Raw genomic sequence first — 14,798 nt, 5'->3', positions numbered from 1 at the left:
TCCCAAATATGTCAAAAAATAGTGACAGTCCCCATTGCAATTTCCCAGAGCCCACTATGATGTCTAAATATTACAACAGTCCAAAAGCCAAAACATAGTTAGATAAAGTTGCTAAAACAAAAAGCAGCAAATTATGATGTCTGAGAAACTGAAACCAAATCAATCATTTTTCTTTTAAAAAAAGAGACACTTATTTGAGTTTTTGTTCAAATACAATAAAATACAAAATATTGTTACAGAAATAAAAAAATAATGACTAAATCAGCCTTGATGTGTGGCCTTTTTTTGACGCTATGTGCTGTGACATAAAGAGCGGGAAGGATTGCAAACTGAGCTTTATTTTGAAAAGACATGTATGTAACTAGTGTGAATTGCCAGCCATTCCTCAACATCCAATACTGATGGTGGAGGGATAAAGTGCCATAATTTCACATGAAGGGTCACTGACCAAGTCTCAGTATTTGATGAGTTGAGAGTGAGAATGTGCTTTTTTCTCTTTAATAATAAATGAAATAAATGAATCTGTGTATTGTATTCTCTCATCAACACCCCTTCCCCTCCCTCACCTTGGTAGGCCTTGGTGTGTCCAGCGATCAGGTATTTAAGCTCAAAACTGTAAGATCGCATCTTCTGCTGCGTCTCGCTGCGAACAGCCGCCATGTAGCTGTCCTCCATTTTGCTGGTACAGCAGCTGGGCCCAGGGTGGACGCACACTCGCAGAGACTCATCTGAAAGACAGTGGCAGCAGAAATAGCTTCAGGACTCACTGTCACAGAGAGGGTACATCTCATCCAACACAGACTAGTGGGTGGAGGAAATTATTTCATGAAGTATGCATAGGTTTCTGTCAACCTTTACACTAACCTTTGTTAAATATTTGCAAGCGTACTCATCAAGTTTCTCATTATTAATAGAAAAAATGACATTTCTGATAAATGTTTGATATTTGTTCTCAAAATGATTTCCACCAATACACTTTGGGCTTATTTAGAGCTGGAGATTTGTCCTTACAGGTTGTTTTGAGATTCATGAAAATCCCAATTGCTACCACTAGTCCAGAAGAATCCATCTTGCTAATCTGTTAAATTAGTTTATCCAGCAGGGAGCGCTAATCTAAAAGCATTCAGAGCACAAGACTTTATGACTCCACAAAAATAATTCCACAATGAGGCCGTCGGGACCTGATATGATGACATGCACAGCTTGGGCAACTCTTCAACACTCTGCGTGTGTGTGTGTGTGTGTGTGTGTGTGTGTGTGTGTGTGTGTGTGTGTGTGTGTGTGTGTGTGTGTGGCGTGAAGCAGTCTGACTCTGGTAGACTGCTGTAAGCCAAGCTGTAAAGTAGCTGTCTGAGATCAAAGAAGGGAAAGAGAGAGAAATGCGAGGAATGGACCGTTCACCTATGTCTGACCCACACACACCCACACCCACACACACACACACACACACACACACACGTACACACACACACACACACACACAACAGACCTGCGTCAAACTTTAGTTATTCATATTAGCACTGGCTGACTGGAAACAACCTCTCCAAAAGTAACTCAGTGAGCATGATTCCAAAACCTGCATTACCTCTCATCTTGTCTCAAAACTATTTAGTAAACTAAATAATATCTGAACACACTACTTATTACACTTTTTCCAGAGCTTTCAGCTGCATCACATGGCCTTCACCTGCTGATGAAGTTTGCTCAGTTTTACAGAGTTCGGTCCGTTGTTATCACATGATACATGTTTTCAGCCACATGAAAACAGGTGGTCGTACAGTAAATGAGGGGGAAAGAATGTCAGTTCTTGTCTCTGAAATTTCTGCTAAATGGACCTTTTGTTAAGATTTTTTTTGTTGTGAAAGCTCTGTAAGTTAGAGTGACCTCATCCTTGCCTTGTTTTCTCAGCTTGAATAGTCAGAGGCTGGTGCATTCATCCAATCAAGACAAGTAAGTGTTCGTGTGGATTAGGGATCAACATATTATCGGCCTGTCTAATTATTTGGGCCGATATTTGGCATTTTGCCAATTATCTGCATCGGCATTTTATTTTAATGATCACAGATAAAATCAATCAATTCAAAAGTGCAAAGAAAGTGTCAGCGTGGGAGGAACCTTTACTTTGTAAAACTGCATGGAGCTATTTTTTCTTATTCTTTTTTTTTTTTTTTAATTTTGACTTCAACAAAAGTTGCTAGGAACTTGCTGCATATGATGCTGAACATTTCAGTTTTTATTAAACATTTGGCATTTAAACAAAGTTTTGTGTTGGAGTTTGTTATATTCTAAATTCTAAATATTGACAGAAAGATTTTCTTTTTTATTATAAATGCACATCCACTCCAAATACCAGCTATCGGTCTCATAATAATCAGTATCGGCCCTGAAAAAACAATATCTGTCGACACCTAGTGTGGATGCCGCTGTCAAGGAGAGTACTGCCATTCAACTCATTATACAACCTAAATTACACCTCTCACAAATCAATTCATGCATCTGATCACAGGGATGTTTTCTTTAGATTCTAGTGGTGTAAACATCTTTTACAAGCAGACATCTGTGCCTGAAAATTCAAGGGTGACCACCATGTATCATTAACTAGCTGGTAACAGTCACAAGCTCATAGCACACTCAGTTCAGTTCACTTCCAGCATCAGCAGTACTATTGTAGGAACACTACTCTGTCTTACGTCTAATTTGTCTGATAAGATACTGCAACCTAAGTGTCGTCGACCACAGGCAGACTGTTAGTCCCTGAAGGAAACGTATACAGCGTTCATTCTGTTGCAGCTGTATGAGTGTTATCTGCTGATGTCTGCCACAGATTTCCTTATGTCTGCTGATTATAGCGAGACAATTAACATCTGATTTTCATGCACTCTCTCGCTGCATAATTAAGACAAGGAGATCTTTATAGTCCACCACTTGTCAATACCACTTTTTTTGGTGCAGCTACAAAAAAATGTTGATGTCCTATTCAACAACTTAGTATTCAGGACTGTAATATTATGCAAAGACACTCTCATGAGCTCACATGGGCGTTTACATTAAGAAAACAGCTTCTTTAACACCACCACTTATAGCCAAGCATGCTTTCAAGAGTTCTGTATACATGCTGCAGACTATTACAGTGACAAGTTGATGGAAATAGCTTCCCTCTATGTGATGTGTTGGCCTATGCTGCACAGTGATAATCCCTTATATTCAGAATTTAGCCATGCATTTCTAAAGATATGCGTTTCAACCATGTGTCGGCTGCAAGACACAGCAATGTTTAGATTATTAAAAATCTCACAGCAGAAGAAATATTACACTGAAGTTCGATTTAACAATACCATTCGTTTGTTCACTTTCACTGTAGTCATTAAAAGGAGAATATATAAAGAATAAAGTGATGCTTTGAAATTATTTTCAGCACAGGAATGTTGCCAAGCTCAGACCGGCTTTTTTAGGTGAAAGTGTGTACTTAACATTGAGTTTACATTCAATTATATATTTTATCTATTGAGATCTTAAGGATACTTTTTAGCATGGATCTTACATATTTCCAGTTGAGAGGGGCATTTTTGAGTGGAAATCTTGTTAAAATACTAAGCTACAAGTACTTGAGCTACAAGTTCTTTAATCCAAATTGTACACAAGTATTATCAGTCAAATGTTCTTCTAGTAATTAAGCAATGAATTCATTAGGGAATTAAAAGCAGTCATTATGTGGCAAAATGGCCCTATCAGTGTTTTATTATTATATATTACTTTATTTCATTATTGATACAGATGCATCATTAATAAGCAAACATTTACATCTTGTTGAGCTAATCTTAATTAGTTAAATTAATAAAACTGCATTGTAATTATGAACACATCATGTGTTTTGCATTTAAAATCTCTACTTTTTTAAATAAAAAAAATAGTTTTTTTTAGATAACTGTAGTAGAGTAAAAAGTATAATATTTGCCTTTAAAATGTAATGGAGTAGAGGTATAAAGTAGCAAAATGGAAATACTCAAGTAGAGTAGGACTGCTACAAATGTATACTCAATTACAGAGCTTCAGTAAAAGTACTCAGTTACTTTCCACCTCTTTTATATTTCATGTTCCCCCTACAGTAGTACTACCATGATATTTCCAAAGGGGCTGACTGACCTGTTCCCGGCCTGTCTGGCACGAGCTCCACTGGGCCTATTTGGCGCATCATGTAGGCTGTCTTCACCTCATGACAGCTGTCTGCATCGGCTGATCTACAGCCAGTCCTCGGTAGAAAAACCAAATAAAACAAAATCACCCAAAGCAAGTCCACGTTTTGTAAGGCTGCACGGAACATCGCAACATGTCAGTCAGGAGATAGAGGAGTCTGGGTGGTTAATATGAATTCCTACAAAAAGTCCCACGGTGCAGTGTGACTGAAAACTTCATCTGCAGCCAGTAAGTCTGTCTGGAGCTCAGTGTCAGCCTCAGCGCCCTCCTCCCTCTCTGACTCTCTCACTCACTTCAGCTCAATTACTTAATTGACATGTGCACTCAAAATACTTGTGAATAATGTGTCGTTTAAAAAACGTGCGTATGCTAGACAGCAACTATCGTGATGTTAACAATAACTTATTACAGTTAAAATGATAACACAATAAGAGCATGATCTGTCACAACAATCATTAGGATTAAGGGCGATTTACTCCTGTTATACTAAGTTATGTTGTCATAAGCCATCTGTTTATTCATTTATTGATCTTTTTACTGCCGTTATAGCTCTCACACACAAACAGTTAACAGCAGCTGCTTGTGCAGATATGGTCCACTACGCTTGACTGATAGCTGTGAGTGAAGAGGAATCAGAAGGAAATGCTGTTTGATAGTGGGACATGGGCGCCACTAGCTGGTCACGTTGGGCTACAGCAGAGTCCAATTTAACAGCTCCTGATTAAAATGACCGCAATATTCATGTCATTTTCTGTGTGTAACGTTCTGACGCATAATTATATGAACCTGAGGAAATATTGTACTTTGTTACACGCTTCCTACTACCTTATTAACGGTACTATAGGAAGAGTATTGCTGCCTCGAACCGACAACACTCATCTCAAACTAGCTTGACTAACTTGCTACAACTTGTCTGTTAGCTGAGGCAGAACATCAATGCTGCTGCCATTTTTAGGAGCTTACCCTTTCTTATGTGAACATTTTGACAAAGGGGCGTTTGTCTTCGACGTTATTTCTATCAAGAGGCGTAATTAACAAAAAAAAAGCTATTTTCTTTCAGTAGCTAACGCTATTTACGTGGACATAGTGCTTCGCTTCCCTGTTTTCGTCTTGTATAAAAACTACAACGACACCCCAACGCGACCTTGCAGTCAAAATGGCACATAATTGGTAAAAGATGCAAAACATGTGCCCCGTGTGAGGCTCGAACTCACGACCTTCAGATTATGAGACTGACGCGCTGCCTACTGCGCCAACGAGGCTTCGGAAAGACCACGACAACAGATCAAGTTTCAACATAAAACAAGATGATTCTGTGATTTCATGATACAGATCTTATATTTTTGCTTTTCGGGCGTCTTACTCTGGCTGAGGATGGCAAAACATGTCCGGAAATGACCAGCAAGTGGCGCTACACACCGCTTTCTCTTTGTAGACAATCTGTGGTGCGTTCACTGACTGTTCTGGCCTCGCGTGAGGGTTCAAGTCAAAGGCGACCTCTTACGCATTTCTCTCGACAACAAGCTAAGTCATCATAAACTCCGACAGATTCTGATCACAGACTAAATAAGCGTTACATATTGGTGTTTTAGTGTCGCTAGAAATAAGAAATTCCAAAGAAAAAACCTTGCCTCCCAGCTCCCTGTCACCTGTAAATCGAGCAAATCCGTCATGTGACAGCCAATCGCGTTGTCTATCACTACCAAAGAAATCTGCCAAGAATTGACCATTCACCTCCACTCCACTGTCGAGAATTGTGAAAACCAATCACATTTCGTTTGGCCCTCCACTATTTGACCAATCAAAATCAAAGAACTACTAAGAACTGAGCGGGAACGCCCTCGCTGAACATCAGAGTCTTTTGAGGGCCGCAAATGACCGACATCTTCTACTGTGTTCTAGTGCATTCATTGTCTTTCTGTTGTCTTGTTAATTTTATACTATAAATAATTTTAAACAGTAAAAAATAAAAGCAAGGATAGCTGGACAATATCAGGATTTTCTTGGCGGCACCACTGAGCGAGGGTTAACTCTGGACGACTTCGCCATTTCTGATGAATTTGAGGTAAAATTTGTGTTTTAATTTTCAAATACATATTGAAAAATGTTCATTCAGTTAGTCATTATCAGTTGTAGCATGTAGCTAATTAGCCCAGATTTACTCAAGTACCAAAGTACAAATTTTAAGTGCTTATGCTTTACTTGAGTGTTTTCTTTTCATGCCTCTTTGTAGGTATTCTCAACAACATTTCAGAAGGAAATATTGTACATTTTATTTCACAGCATTTATTTGACAGCGTGAGTTACTTTACACGTGATTTTTTTTTTTTTTTTTTTTTTACAGCTTTACAGCTTTTTAGCTGTGGGTAATAATAGTCTTTTCTCTCTATTTTTGTTTATTTTCAGTTTTAAGTGTGTTTTTCCTCTCTGTGTGGAGTTTGCAAAAACATGTAAACTCCACGCGGAGAGGCTTCAGTCGGCTGCTGGGCTCGAACTCGCCATCCCCTGGCTGTGAGGTGTTGCATTTAATGAGAATCAGACAAAACTCTCACTCTGTATTTAGGACTTGTGTGTAATCATTAATACACAGATAACACCGGCACAATGACTTGTTTTTTATGACACCATACTGTCGTGTTTCGTACAACTGCATCTTTAAAGTATGTGGTTTCATGTGATGTCTTAAATTTATTGGGATTTTGTTTTCCACGGGCCCTGAATGCATCGTAATAGCTGCTGCGGCCCCTTTAAGTCCAATCTCCCGCGTTCCAAGTTAAGCGGAAATAGAAACCCTGTTTTCTCTATTTAAGCGCGCCAACAAAGACTATCACAGGAGGCATATCTGTACTTTGTTCACTGGACACCAGACCGCCCGTTTTGTCTCTCTCCACCGTGTCTTACCGTCCCGAAAATGCCGGAGGAAACGTCCACCGCGTCAAGCTCTGGAAGGTAAGACGCGCTTTCGATTTCTCTGTATGGTGGGGAAACACAGCTAGCTAGCCTTTAGCTAAGTTAGATAGCAACGCGGCTAACGTAGACGACGTTTTGAGGTTAGTAACGTCACTGGTTGTTAGACATCTATTTTTTTACATACTTGCAGTCAATGACAGTGACTTTAAATCTAGTGAGATGGGGATCTGCACCTGGGGGTGGCTGCAAGCGCTGCTAACAAACATCACTACAACCCCCTAATGGTAGGCTAGTTTGCTAACAACCATACGGTGCTAATAACAATAATGCGCAGCTAACCTTTGCACCCGTAGTTTAAACTGTCTCAGTCTAAAAGAAAAGTTAGGTGTGTCGATTGAGGTTTTACTTCTGAATCCGGTCGGGTAGCTTGTGTTGGCTAAACTTAAGTTTGAACTCTGTTGACTCTTGCAGTGTGGAGGAGAAGCCGTGCTCCTCATCAGCGGCAGCTGCTGCAGACAGGTCAGTATCCACGCAGACGACTACACCGCATCTGTTCACTATATTATTCAACATTGACCTCAGATACATGTGTTTTTTTTTCCCGTAGCTCTGTTGACGTAGCAGAGGAGGCAAAGAAGCTGATTGGCACTGGGAACAGGCATCTAGTGATGGGAGATGTTGTTTCTGCTGTCAATGTCTTCCAGGACGCCTGTAGCATGCTGTGAGTAGCGCTAACACACTGTGACCAACTCCACACCAGGAGCGAAGTATTCAGATCCAATACTAAAAGTAAAAGTATTAATACCACTCTGAAAGTACTGATACAAGTAAACTTCCTGAATGATATAAAATGAAAGAAATTGTACTTAAAAGTAAAAAAAAAAGAAGCAAAGTTCCCAATGCAGAAAAATCTTAATAAAAACAAAAAAGAACCCATCCAGAAGTACTCAAAGTTATAATAAAACTGCCACCCAAAACTGTAAAATTATAAAAGAAAAAAACAGTCAATTATTCAAAGTAGAAGAAATTGAAAAAAAAAAAATCAAAATTATAATAAAAATAAAATCAAAATTATAATAAAAAGTGGGGATAAAAACACCCCAAATTTCAAAATAATAAAAACAAAACACTGAAAAACAATTTTAAAAAATAGTTTGTTTTATTTTACATAGTTTTTATATGATTTCATAGGGACAGTGTGAATTAATGTACTACAACTTCCGCCTTTTACAGACAAGCCGTAGTACCCGATGTTTCACATATAGAGAATATAGCTATTACTAGTTTCCAACTCCTGTCCCTAGTCAGGCTTTTAGTAAAGAAAAAAGAGATGTCAAGGTTACAATTATTTTCTGTGAATTGACTGCTTGATCAGCTAATTGCTGCAGCAGTACTTGTATAAACTGGTAATGTAATTTGCAACAAAACGTTTTTATATACCCTTACATTTTTGTTATACAATCATCTGGAGAGAAAAGTATCACGAAAATAAATAACTCAGTGTACAAGTACCTCAATTTCATACTAAGTACTTGAGTAAATGGACTTGGTTAAATGCTAGCGCTGCTCAATATCGTTTTGTCGGCAATTTGTAATATTCACCCATGTTGTCTGTATACGGAGGATGCATCAGTCTGTATATGTGTGTGAGAAATAGAGACTGACGGTTTCAGCTTCTTTGTTTCAAACTCATATGGAGTCTGATATGTGTAATGTCCTCAGTCATACCTCAACTTCTAACTGCTGTAGTTTGATTTTGATTATGTAATGGCAAGCTGTACCTTGATCACCACCCCTCCCAGCCAAACTCACTCCACTCAACACTATTGCTGTCTGTCTGCCAGGGCTGCAAGGTATGGCGATACTGCAGAAGAATGTGGTGAAGCCTTTTTCCTGTGTGGGAAATCCCTACTGGAGCTCGCCAGGTTGGTAAATGTTGTTGCTAGAAGTTGCTACTGCACAATTAATTTAAAAGTGATTATAGGAATGCATGATAATACAGTATATATTAATCATCAGTATTGGCTTTAAAAAGACATATCTGACTGAGCAAACATGCTGATCTCTATCTGCTGGTGGGACATTGTGATAAGGGTATGCATAATCTAATATTAATCACACCACAAAATAGATTTGATCACTAGAACTAAGTGGGTAATAGTGGATGTTTTGGTGATAGGCCAAATGAGGAGTTTTATATAGCAAATCTGCAAAAAATCAATTTAGTGCATCCCTATTGATTAATGATACATCACTTTGATTGTATGATGCCAGCCCAGAATTCAGTGCAATTCTATCTCTGACTGTCAAAAGCAAGATGCACAACTGATAAAGAGTTCAGATTGACAATCTTCTGACCTTTTTTTTTTTTTTTTTCGGTGTTTTGGTTAGGATGGAGAACGGTGTCCTTGGTAATGCCCTGGAGGGAGTCCCAGAAGAATCTGAGGAAGAGGAGCAGCCTAATGGCTCAAATATTGAGAGTGCCAACAATCTTGATGGTAAGTATTTAGGGGTGGGGTTGGATATGGGTTTGTCTAAAATAACCCTTCTGTTAATTGTGCCTTTCTTATTCCATAAAAGGCCAAAAATATAAACAGTCCATTAAGTTATAGTTTGGTAGGTCGTCTCATGTTTCTGTGTGTTTATTGCAGTTCTTGTTAAATACCAGACTTTGATTTTTATCATGGAACTTATTGATTATATAAATACAGAAACCAAAGTTAAACATGTTCAAGTTTGTGGTAAGAAGCCAAACAACAATTTACAAATGCAGCATGATAATAGAATTTTTCCTGTGTTCCTCTCAATGAGCTGTGAGCTTCCTGCCAAGTGTTTGTCAGATAAACTGTATGTAAAGTAAACCTACTTTTTCGCACGCCACTCTGGTGCAGAAGAAACTAGAGATGAGCTCCGAAAGCAGGTGTATGATGCAATGGCAGAGAAGGAAAAGACGGAGGTAAATGGCACGAAGTTGGATTCTGAGGATGGAAAAGGCAACAGTGAGGTGAAAGAGGAAACTGCCGTGGTCAAGTCCCCAGGCAAACATGAAGCGAATGGATCAGAGAAACCCACAAGTTCCCCTGTCCACAAAGCTAAAGTGAACGGAGTTGAGAAGAGCCCGAGCCCGGGTGCTCCGGTAAACGGCACAGCAGGAAGTCCTATTGCATCTCCCGAAAAAGAAAATGCAACAGAGAAGAAAAAAGATTCAAAAGAGCAGAATGGTGAGAAGGCTGAGGCAAAGCCAGAGGACAAGGAGGAACCAGAGGGCAGTACATCTTAAGATACAGAGCACTTTTTTTTTTTTTTTTTGCATTCAAGGGTGGAGCACAATCTTGGTATTTTTGCTATAAAACAGGCCACATTAAGAGGTGTTACAAAAGGTGAAGGGAAACTCACTGGAGTAAAGTGTTTACTGCACTTAAGGGGTGATTGAATATGTTTCTTCTTTAAGCACACCACAAAAAAACATCTCTAATCATGTTTCTGTTGCTTTAACAGATGATGAAGACGAGGAAGATGATGACGACGACGACGACGATGATGAGGATGGAGAGAAAAATGGACAAGATAAGGTGAGTTCCCGCACATGGCAGACTCTTTGGCAGGAATGTGTGAGTTTTTAGATTTTTGATGTATGCGTTCATCTTTTCAGGAAGAGGATGAAGTTGGGAATTTGCAGTTGGCGTGGGAGATGCTGGAGGTAGCCAAAGTCATCTACAAAAGGTAAAGCAACATGCAAGATGATGCTAATCATTGAATAAGGGCATTAAAAGAAATTAAGACGATTAAAGGATTCATAAACATGCAAGTCAATCAGGTCACTTCATACAAAGTCAGGTTGTATGTTATTGAGGGCCCTGCTTGATGATGCGAGGCAAAATGCAGTAAAAGCTTCCTGCAGCTGATTTCTTTTTCATCTTCACAGAAAGGAAGGCAAAGATGATCAGCTGATGGCAGCCCAGGCACATCTGAAACTCGGAGAAGTCGGTGCTGAATCAGGTGTGTGTCATGTAGCATTCAAAGGATGTCACTTTCACCTGATGACCCACGTTTCCCCTCCCCCTATCAATGTTTTGAATAAAACGGACATTATTCTACCATGGATTGGCCTTTGTCACCCCCCTCTAATAGTTGGTACTTATGTTTTGCCACTTCTTTTCTTAAACAGTGTCAGTAGGATACATGTAGTGTGTGAGCAGAACATGGTGACATCCAGTTTAAAAACTCAACAGACCAGTGACACTCAAGCATAGTTTCAGTTATGACCATATTTAAAACTGGCTGTCAGTAACACTAAAGTGACAATAACTAACACGACATTACTAAACCCGACACTACTAAACATGACCCCGTTGTCCAAAGTCTGAGTCACATGTTCCCTTCCACAGGTAACTATCCCCAGGCACTAGAAGACTTCCAGGAGTGTCTTTCCCTGCAGCTGAAGCACCTGCCTCCCCACAGTCGTCTGCTGGCTGAGACCCACTACCACGTGGCCACTACACTGTGCTACATGGATCAGTACAGTCAGGCCATCCAGCACTACAACAGCTCCATAAAAGTCATCGAGACACGTCTGGGTAAGAGTGCACCGCACCGTTTTGTTTTTTTCCCCCCTTTGGAGATGAGCATTTTTAGCGTTATTGTGCTCTTAGCCCTTTTCTGTCATGAGTGGCGTCTTGTTTTTAAACGAGGTGACTGAGTGCAGTCACTCTAAAAATAGTAATGCTGCGCTCTCTGCAAAAGTTGAACTTGAAATTATGGCAGCTGAGGAACTGCACTGATTCCGTTTATCACGTTATCCGTTCTAATCGGTTACTGTCTTGTGTAAAGCCATGTTGCAGGAGGTGATAGACGCGGCAGACGGCGCAGCAGAAGAGAAGAATGAGATGGAGGAGCTGAAGCAGCTTCTGCCCGACATCAGGGAAAAGGTTGAAGATGCCAAGGAGAGCCAGAGAACAGCCAGCGCTGCTTCCCAGGCCATCCAGCAGACACTCGTGAGTGCACAGGACAAAAACAACCATACAGTCAGTGGGCGGGCTGGAACTATTTTTTAGACATGGTTCCCAGGGTCATGGAATACCTGGAAAAGTCACATTTACCAGGCCTGGAAAAATCACGGACAGTGTGTGTGTGTGTGTGTGTGTGTGTGTGTGTGTGTGTGTGTGTGTGTGTGTGTGTGTGTGTGTGTGTGTGTGTGTGTCTGTGTGTGTGTGTGTGTGTGTGTGTGTGTGTGTGTGTGTGTGTGTGTGTGTGTGTGTGTGTGTGTGTGTGTGTGTGTGTGTGTGTGTTTGTGTGTGTGTGTGTGTGATTATAATTGAATTAAAATACAGTAGTGTAACATAACCGTGAACTTATTTTCCTGTAGCTCTAATATGTGTCAATGTGTGACAACAATTTGGTTGTTTTTGTTATTTTATCAGTGTGCGTTTTTTAAAAAAATTTCTCCCAGTGTTCTGTCTTTCTTCATGTAGGATGAAAATGTGTGGGAGCACTGTTTAAGTACAGTGCATTTTTGTATGTCATTGGCTCACGAGGCCGGGTCAAATTTCCAGTGTAAAAACCCGAGCTTTCTTAGCTTTTGTGCATCTAGACTTCGCTCCATCATGTTGCTTCAGCTCTTGCGTAACAGACTAATGTCTTGCAGGGCGGAGCCTCAACTTCATCAGCATTCCTATGTGAAAATGGCGGCCCATCGTCGTCTTCAGCATTTGACTCAGCCAGCCAGGTAACGACTTTGTGTCAGCATCTTAAACGCTCTGCTTAAAAAGTAACACAACTGAATGCCTGCCAAAACCTCTCTAAGGAAACCAAATCAAACTTATTTCAGATCTCAGTTAAATCATCGGACGGCGCCTCGTCTTCCAAAGCAGTCTCCAACATTTCCCACCTCGTCAGGAAAAAGGTGAGGCCCAGTAATCTCCTCTTGTCCATTTCCACCAATTGTTTTTTTTTCTTCTTTTTTTCTCATCTAAATTGCTGCCAAAATTTCATACTTGCGACAGATCAAAGGCCAGTCAGTGTGAGATGTCGCTGTTTATTCTACCCTCTAAAAAAAAAAAAAGCAACCATTTAATTCATGGAATAAAAACCTTGACTTGGCCTGTGTGGTATATAACGATATAACAGCACTGCACACCTAAACTGAAGTGATATTTCAGGATGGTATAAATGGATACCGCCTAACCCTACTTGACAGCTGACTCCATACTGGAAGTTTAACATGTATATTGAAACTGGCCATGTACCGCTCACTTTATGTTGCAAGGTCCTTGTGCTTGCCTGCTGTGGTTGTTGGGATGTCATAGCCTCATGTGACTGTCAATCTTAAGCTTGCGTGTGGTGGCTTTTGTGTGAAGTGATTTCCGTGCAGTTACTGTGGTTGTGGCGTGTGTAGGTGGCTGCGTTGTGGTACTGCAGCATGCTGTGAGTTGATATTGGCTGTGCATGATGCAACCAATTTCATGTGTGACTTTGACAGCTGTTTGCATTGATTACAGTGGTGTGTAGAGGCGATTTAGTCTTCTCTTGCTCTTCCCTTTTGACCGGTTTTATGTTTCTACACAGAGGAAACCAGAGGAGGAGAGCCCAGTAAAGGACACTGATGCTAAACAAGCGAAACAGGAAGCCTCAGTTAATGGCAGCGCTGACTCTAGTGCCAGCAACGGCAATGGAGTCCAGGAGGGAAAATCACAGGAGGCGAGTGATAGGCTCATGTCTTTATGAACTGATTTAGTTTCCTGAAAAAGAGCTTTGCTTTGGTGACGCCACCTTGCTTAGATGGCGGGGTGAGCCTGACATACAGCAGTTACTGCTTGGATATGGTGTCTGGTGTAACTCCAGTCCTGTCTTAATTTGGGTTCTGGTTGTTTTTTTTCGGTAAATCTTAAGTAATCTGAAAATGCTGATATGTTGCAGTCTGCGTGCGTGGAGGAAATATACCTGATGCACGGGTTAAAATGTGTCTGGCTGATTGCAGGTTTAGGCACAAGACACCAAGCTGACCAGACAATAAGTTCACCAGACAGTAACACATTTGTTTTTCCTCTGAACCTCAAGGGGCTTTCATTTTCATCTGTAAAGAAGCAAATATTGTTCATTCACAGAGCACCTGCAGCATCGGCTGTTGCTGTGGTTGAAATTTATACTGTTGTAAAGCTTCAAAACTTTCTTTTCCACTTGAAAAGTTCACATCTCTCTGGATAAATGTTTATCCTTTCTGCAGTTTGCAAATTGGAACGAAAGTAACAATTTTGTAAGTGAAAGTTAGATTTAAAGATAAAACTGCAGAACTGCAGTGGCGAGGGCTCCACGCAAAGATTTTCTCTTGAGACAGAGTGCTTCAACTATTCCAGTTTTGTGTGATGAAGTGTTTTTTTTGTTTGTTTTTTTTTCCTTGGTTTACAGCCTGCCAACCAGTCGGCCTCCGTCGGGTCTTCAGCGTGACCTCCATCGTCTCCTTCCTGATCTTCAAAACCAGCACAGCATGCCTGTCCAGCCCCTCAACACCTTTTTTTTGTTTCTGTAAATAAGATCCATTTTCATAGATTTGTTGTCCAGTTTTTGTAAACTTGTAGTAAAAAATAATAATAATAAAAAAAAATTTGCAGCTGTAACTTTGTATCACCGATTTATTGAAACATCACATAATCTTGACGAGGATAAGAGCGAGATGCTGACTGCAGATTTCCGTTTAG

General features: G+C 40.2%; 2 protein-coding genes and 1 non-coding gene across 6 annotated transcripts in view; 1 reads left to right on the top strand and 2 right to left on the bottom strand.

The window, feature by feature from the left end:
- The window catches only part of LOC121941282 (glypican-5-like), a 62,214-nt gene extending 57,630 nt beyond the window's left edge, over window positions 1–4,584 (bottom strand). Inside the window, exons 1-2 of the mRNA XM_042484040.2 lie at window positions 4,144–4,584; window positions 567–728 (exon numbers count right to left, since the gene is read on the bottom strand). Of these exons, the coding sequence (XP_042339974.2) occupies window positions 567–728; window positions 4,144–4,321 (340 nt within the window). The 5' untranslated portion in view covers window positions 4,322–4,584. The remainder of the gene's footprint in view (window positions 1–566; window positions 729–4,143) is intronic.
- Window positions 4,585–5,383: 799 nt separating this feature from the next.
- trnam-cau (transfer RNA methionine (anticodon CAU)) lies at window positions 5,384–5,456 on the bottom strand. Its single transcript has one exon. It is a non-coding gene; the product is annotated as a tRNA-Met (tRNA).
- A 1,521-nt stretch (window positions 5,457–6,977) lies between these two features.
- Window positions 6,978–14,704, top strand: nasp (nuclear autoantigenic sperm protein (histone-binding)). 4 transcript variants are annotated; one of them, XM_042484080.2, is made up of 15 exons: window positions 6,983–7,143; window positions 7,576–7,623; window positions 7,712–7,825; window positions 8,949–9,029; window positions 9,496–9,602; window positions 9,999–10,370; window positions 10,603–10,676; window positions 10,757–10,827; window positions 11,030–11,103; window positions 11,493–11,681; window positions 11,935–12,098; window positions 12,749–12,829; window positions 12,932–13,006; window positions 13,669–13,800; window positions 14,509–14,704. In XM_042484080.2, the coding sequence occupies exons 1-15, from the start codon at window positions 7,106–7,108 to the stop codon at window positions 14,545–14,547; spliced, it is 1,659 nt and encodes a 552-aa protein (XP_042340014.2). In that variant the 5' UTR covers window positions 6,983–7,105; the 3' UTR covers window positions 14,548–14,704. The 4 variants fall into 4 exon arrangements, with proteins under 4 accessions (XP_042340017.1, XP_042340014.2, XP_042340012.2 ...); XM_042484078.2 differs by having other exon boundaries at window positions 6,984–7,143; window positions 9,996–10,370; XM_042484083.2 differs by lacking the exon at window positions 9,999–10,370 and having other exon boundaries at window positions 6,978–7,143.
- Window positions 14,705–14,798: the final 94 nt, after the last annotated feature.

The sequence above is a fragment of the Plectropomus leopardus genome, chromosome 5 (assembly GCF_026936395.1).
Source record: "Plectropomus leopardus strain MGB_pleo_1.0 chromosome 5, ASM2693639v1, whole genome shotgun sequence".
Classification (NCBI taxonomy): Eukaryota; Metazoa; Chordata; class Actinopteri; order Perciformes; family Serranidae; genus Plectropomus; species Plectropomus leopardus.
The sequence above is the reverse complement of the archived record's forward strand: the minus strand, read 5'-3'. Positions and strand labels throughout refer to the sequence as shown.

Excerpts from the sequence above, each read along its gene's own strand:
- nasp (XM_042484078.2), top strand. The coding sequence starts at position 7,106 with ATGCCGGAGGAAACGTCCACCGCGTCAAGCTCTGGAAG. Across the intron at positions 7,624-7,711 it reads GCGGCAGCTGCTGCAGACAG|CTCTGTTGACGTAGCAGAGG; the intron begins GTCAGTATCCAC and ends TTTTTCCCGTAG. Across the intron at positions 11,104-11,492 it reads AGAAGTCGGTGCTGAATCAG|GTAACTATCCCCAGGCACTA; the intron begins GTGTGTGTCATG and ends TCCCTTCCACAG.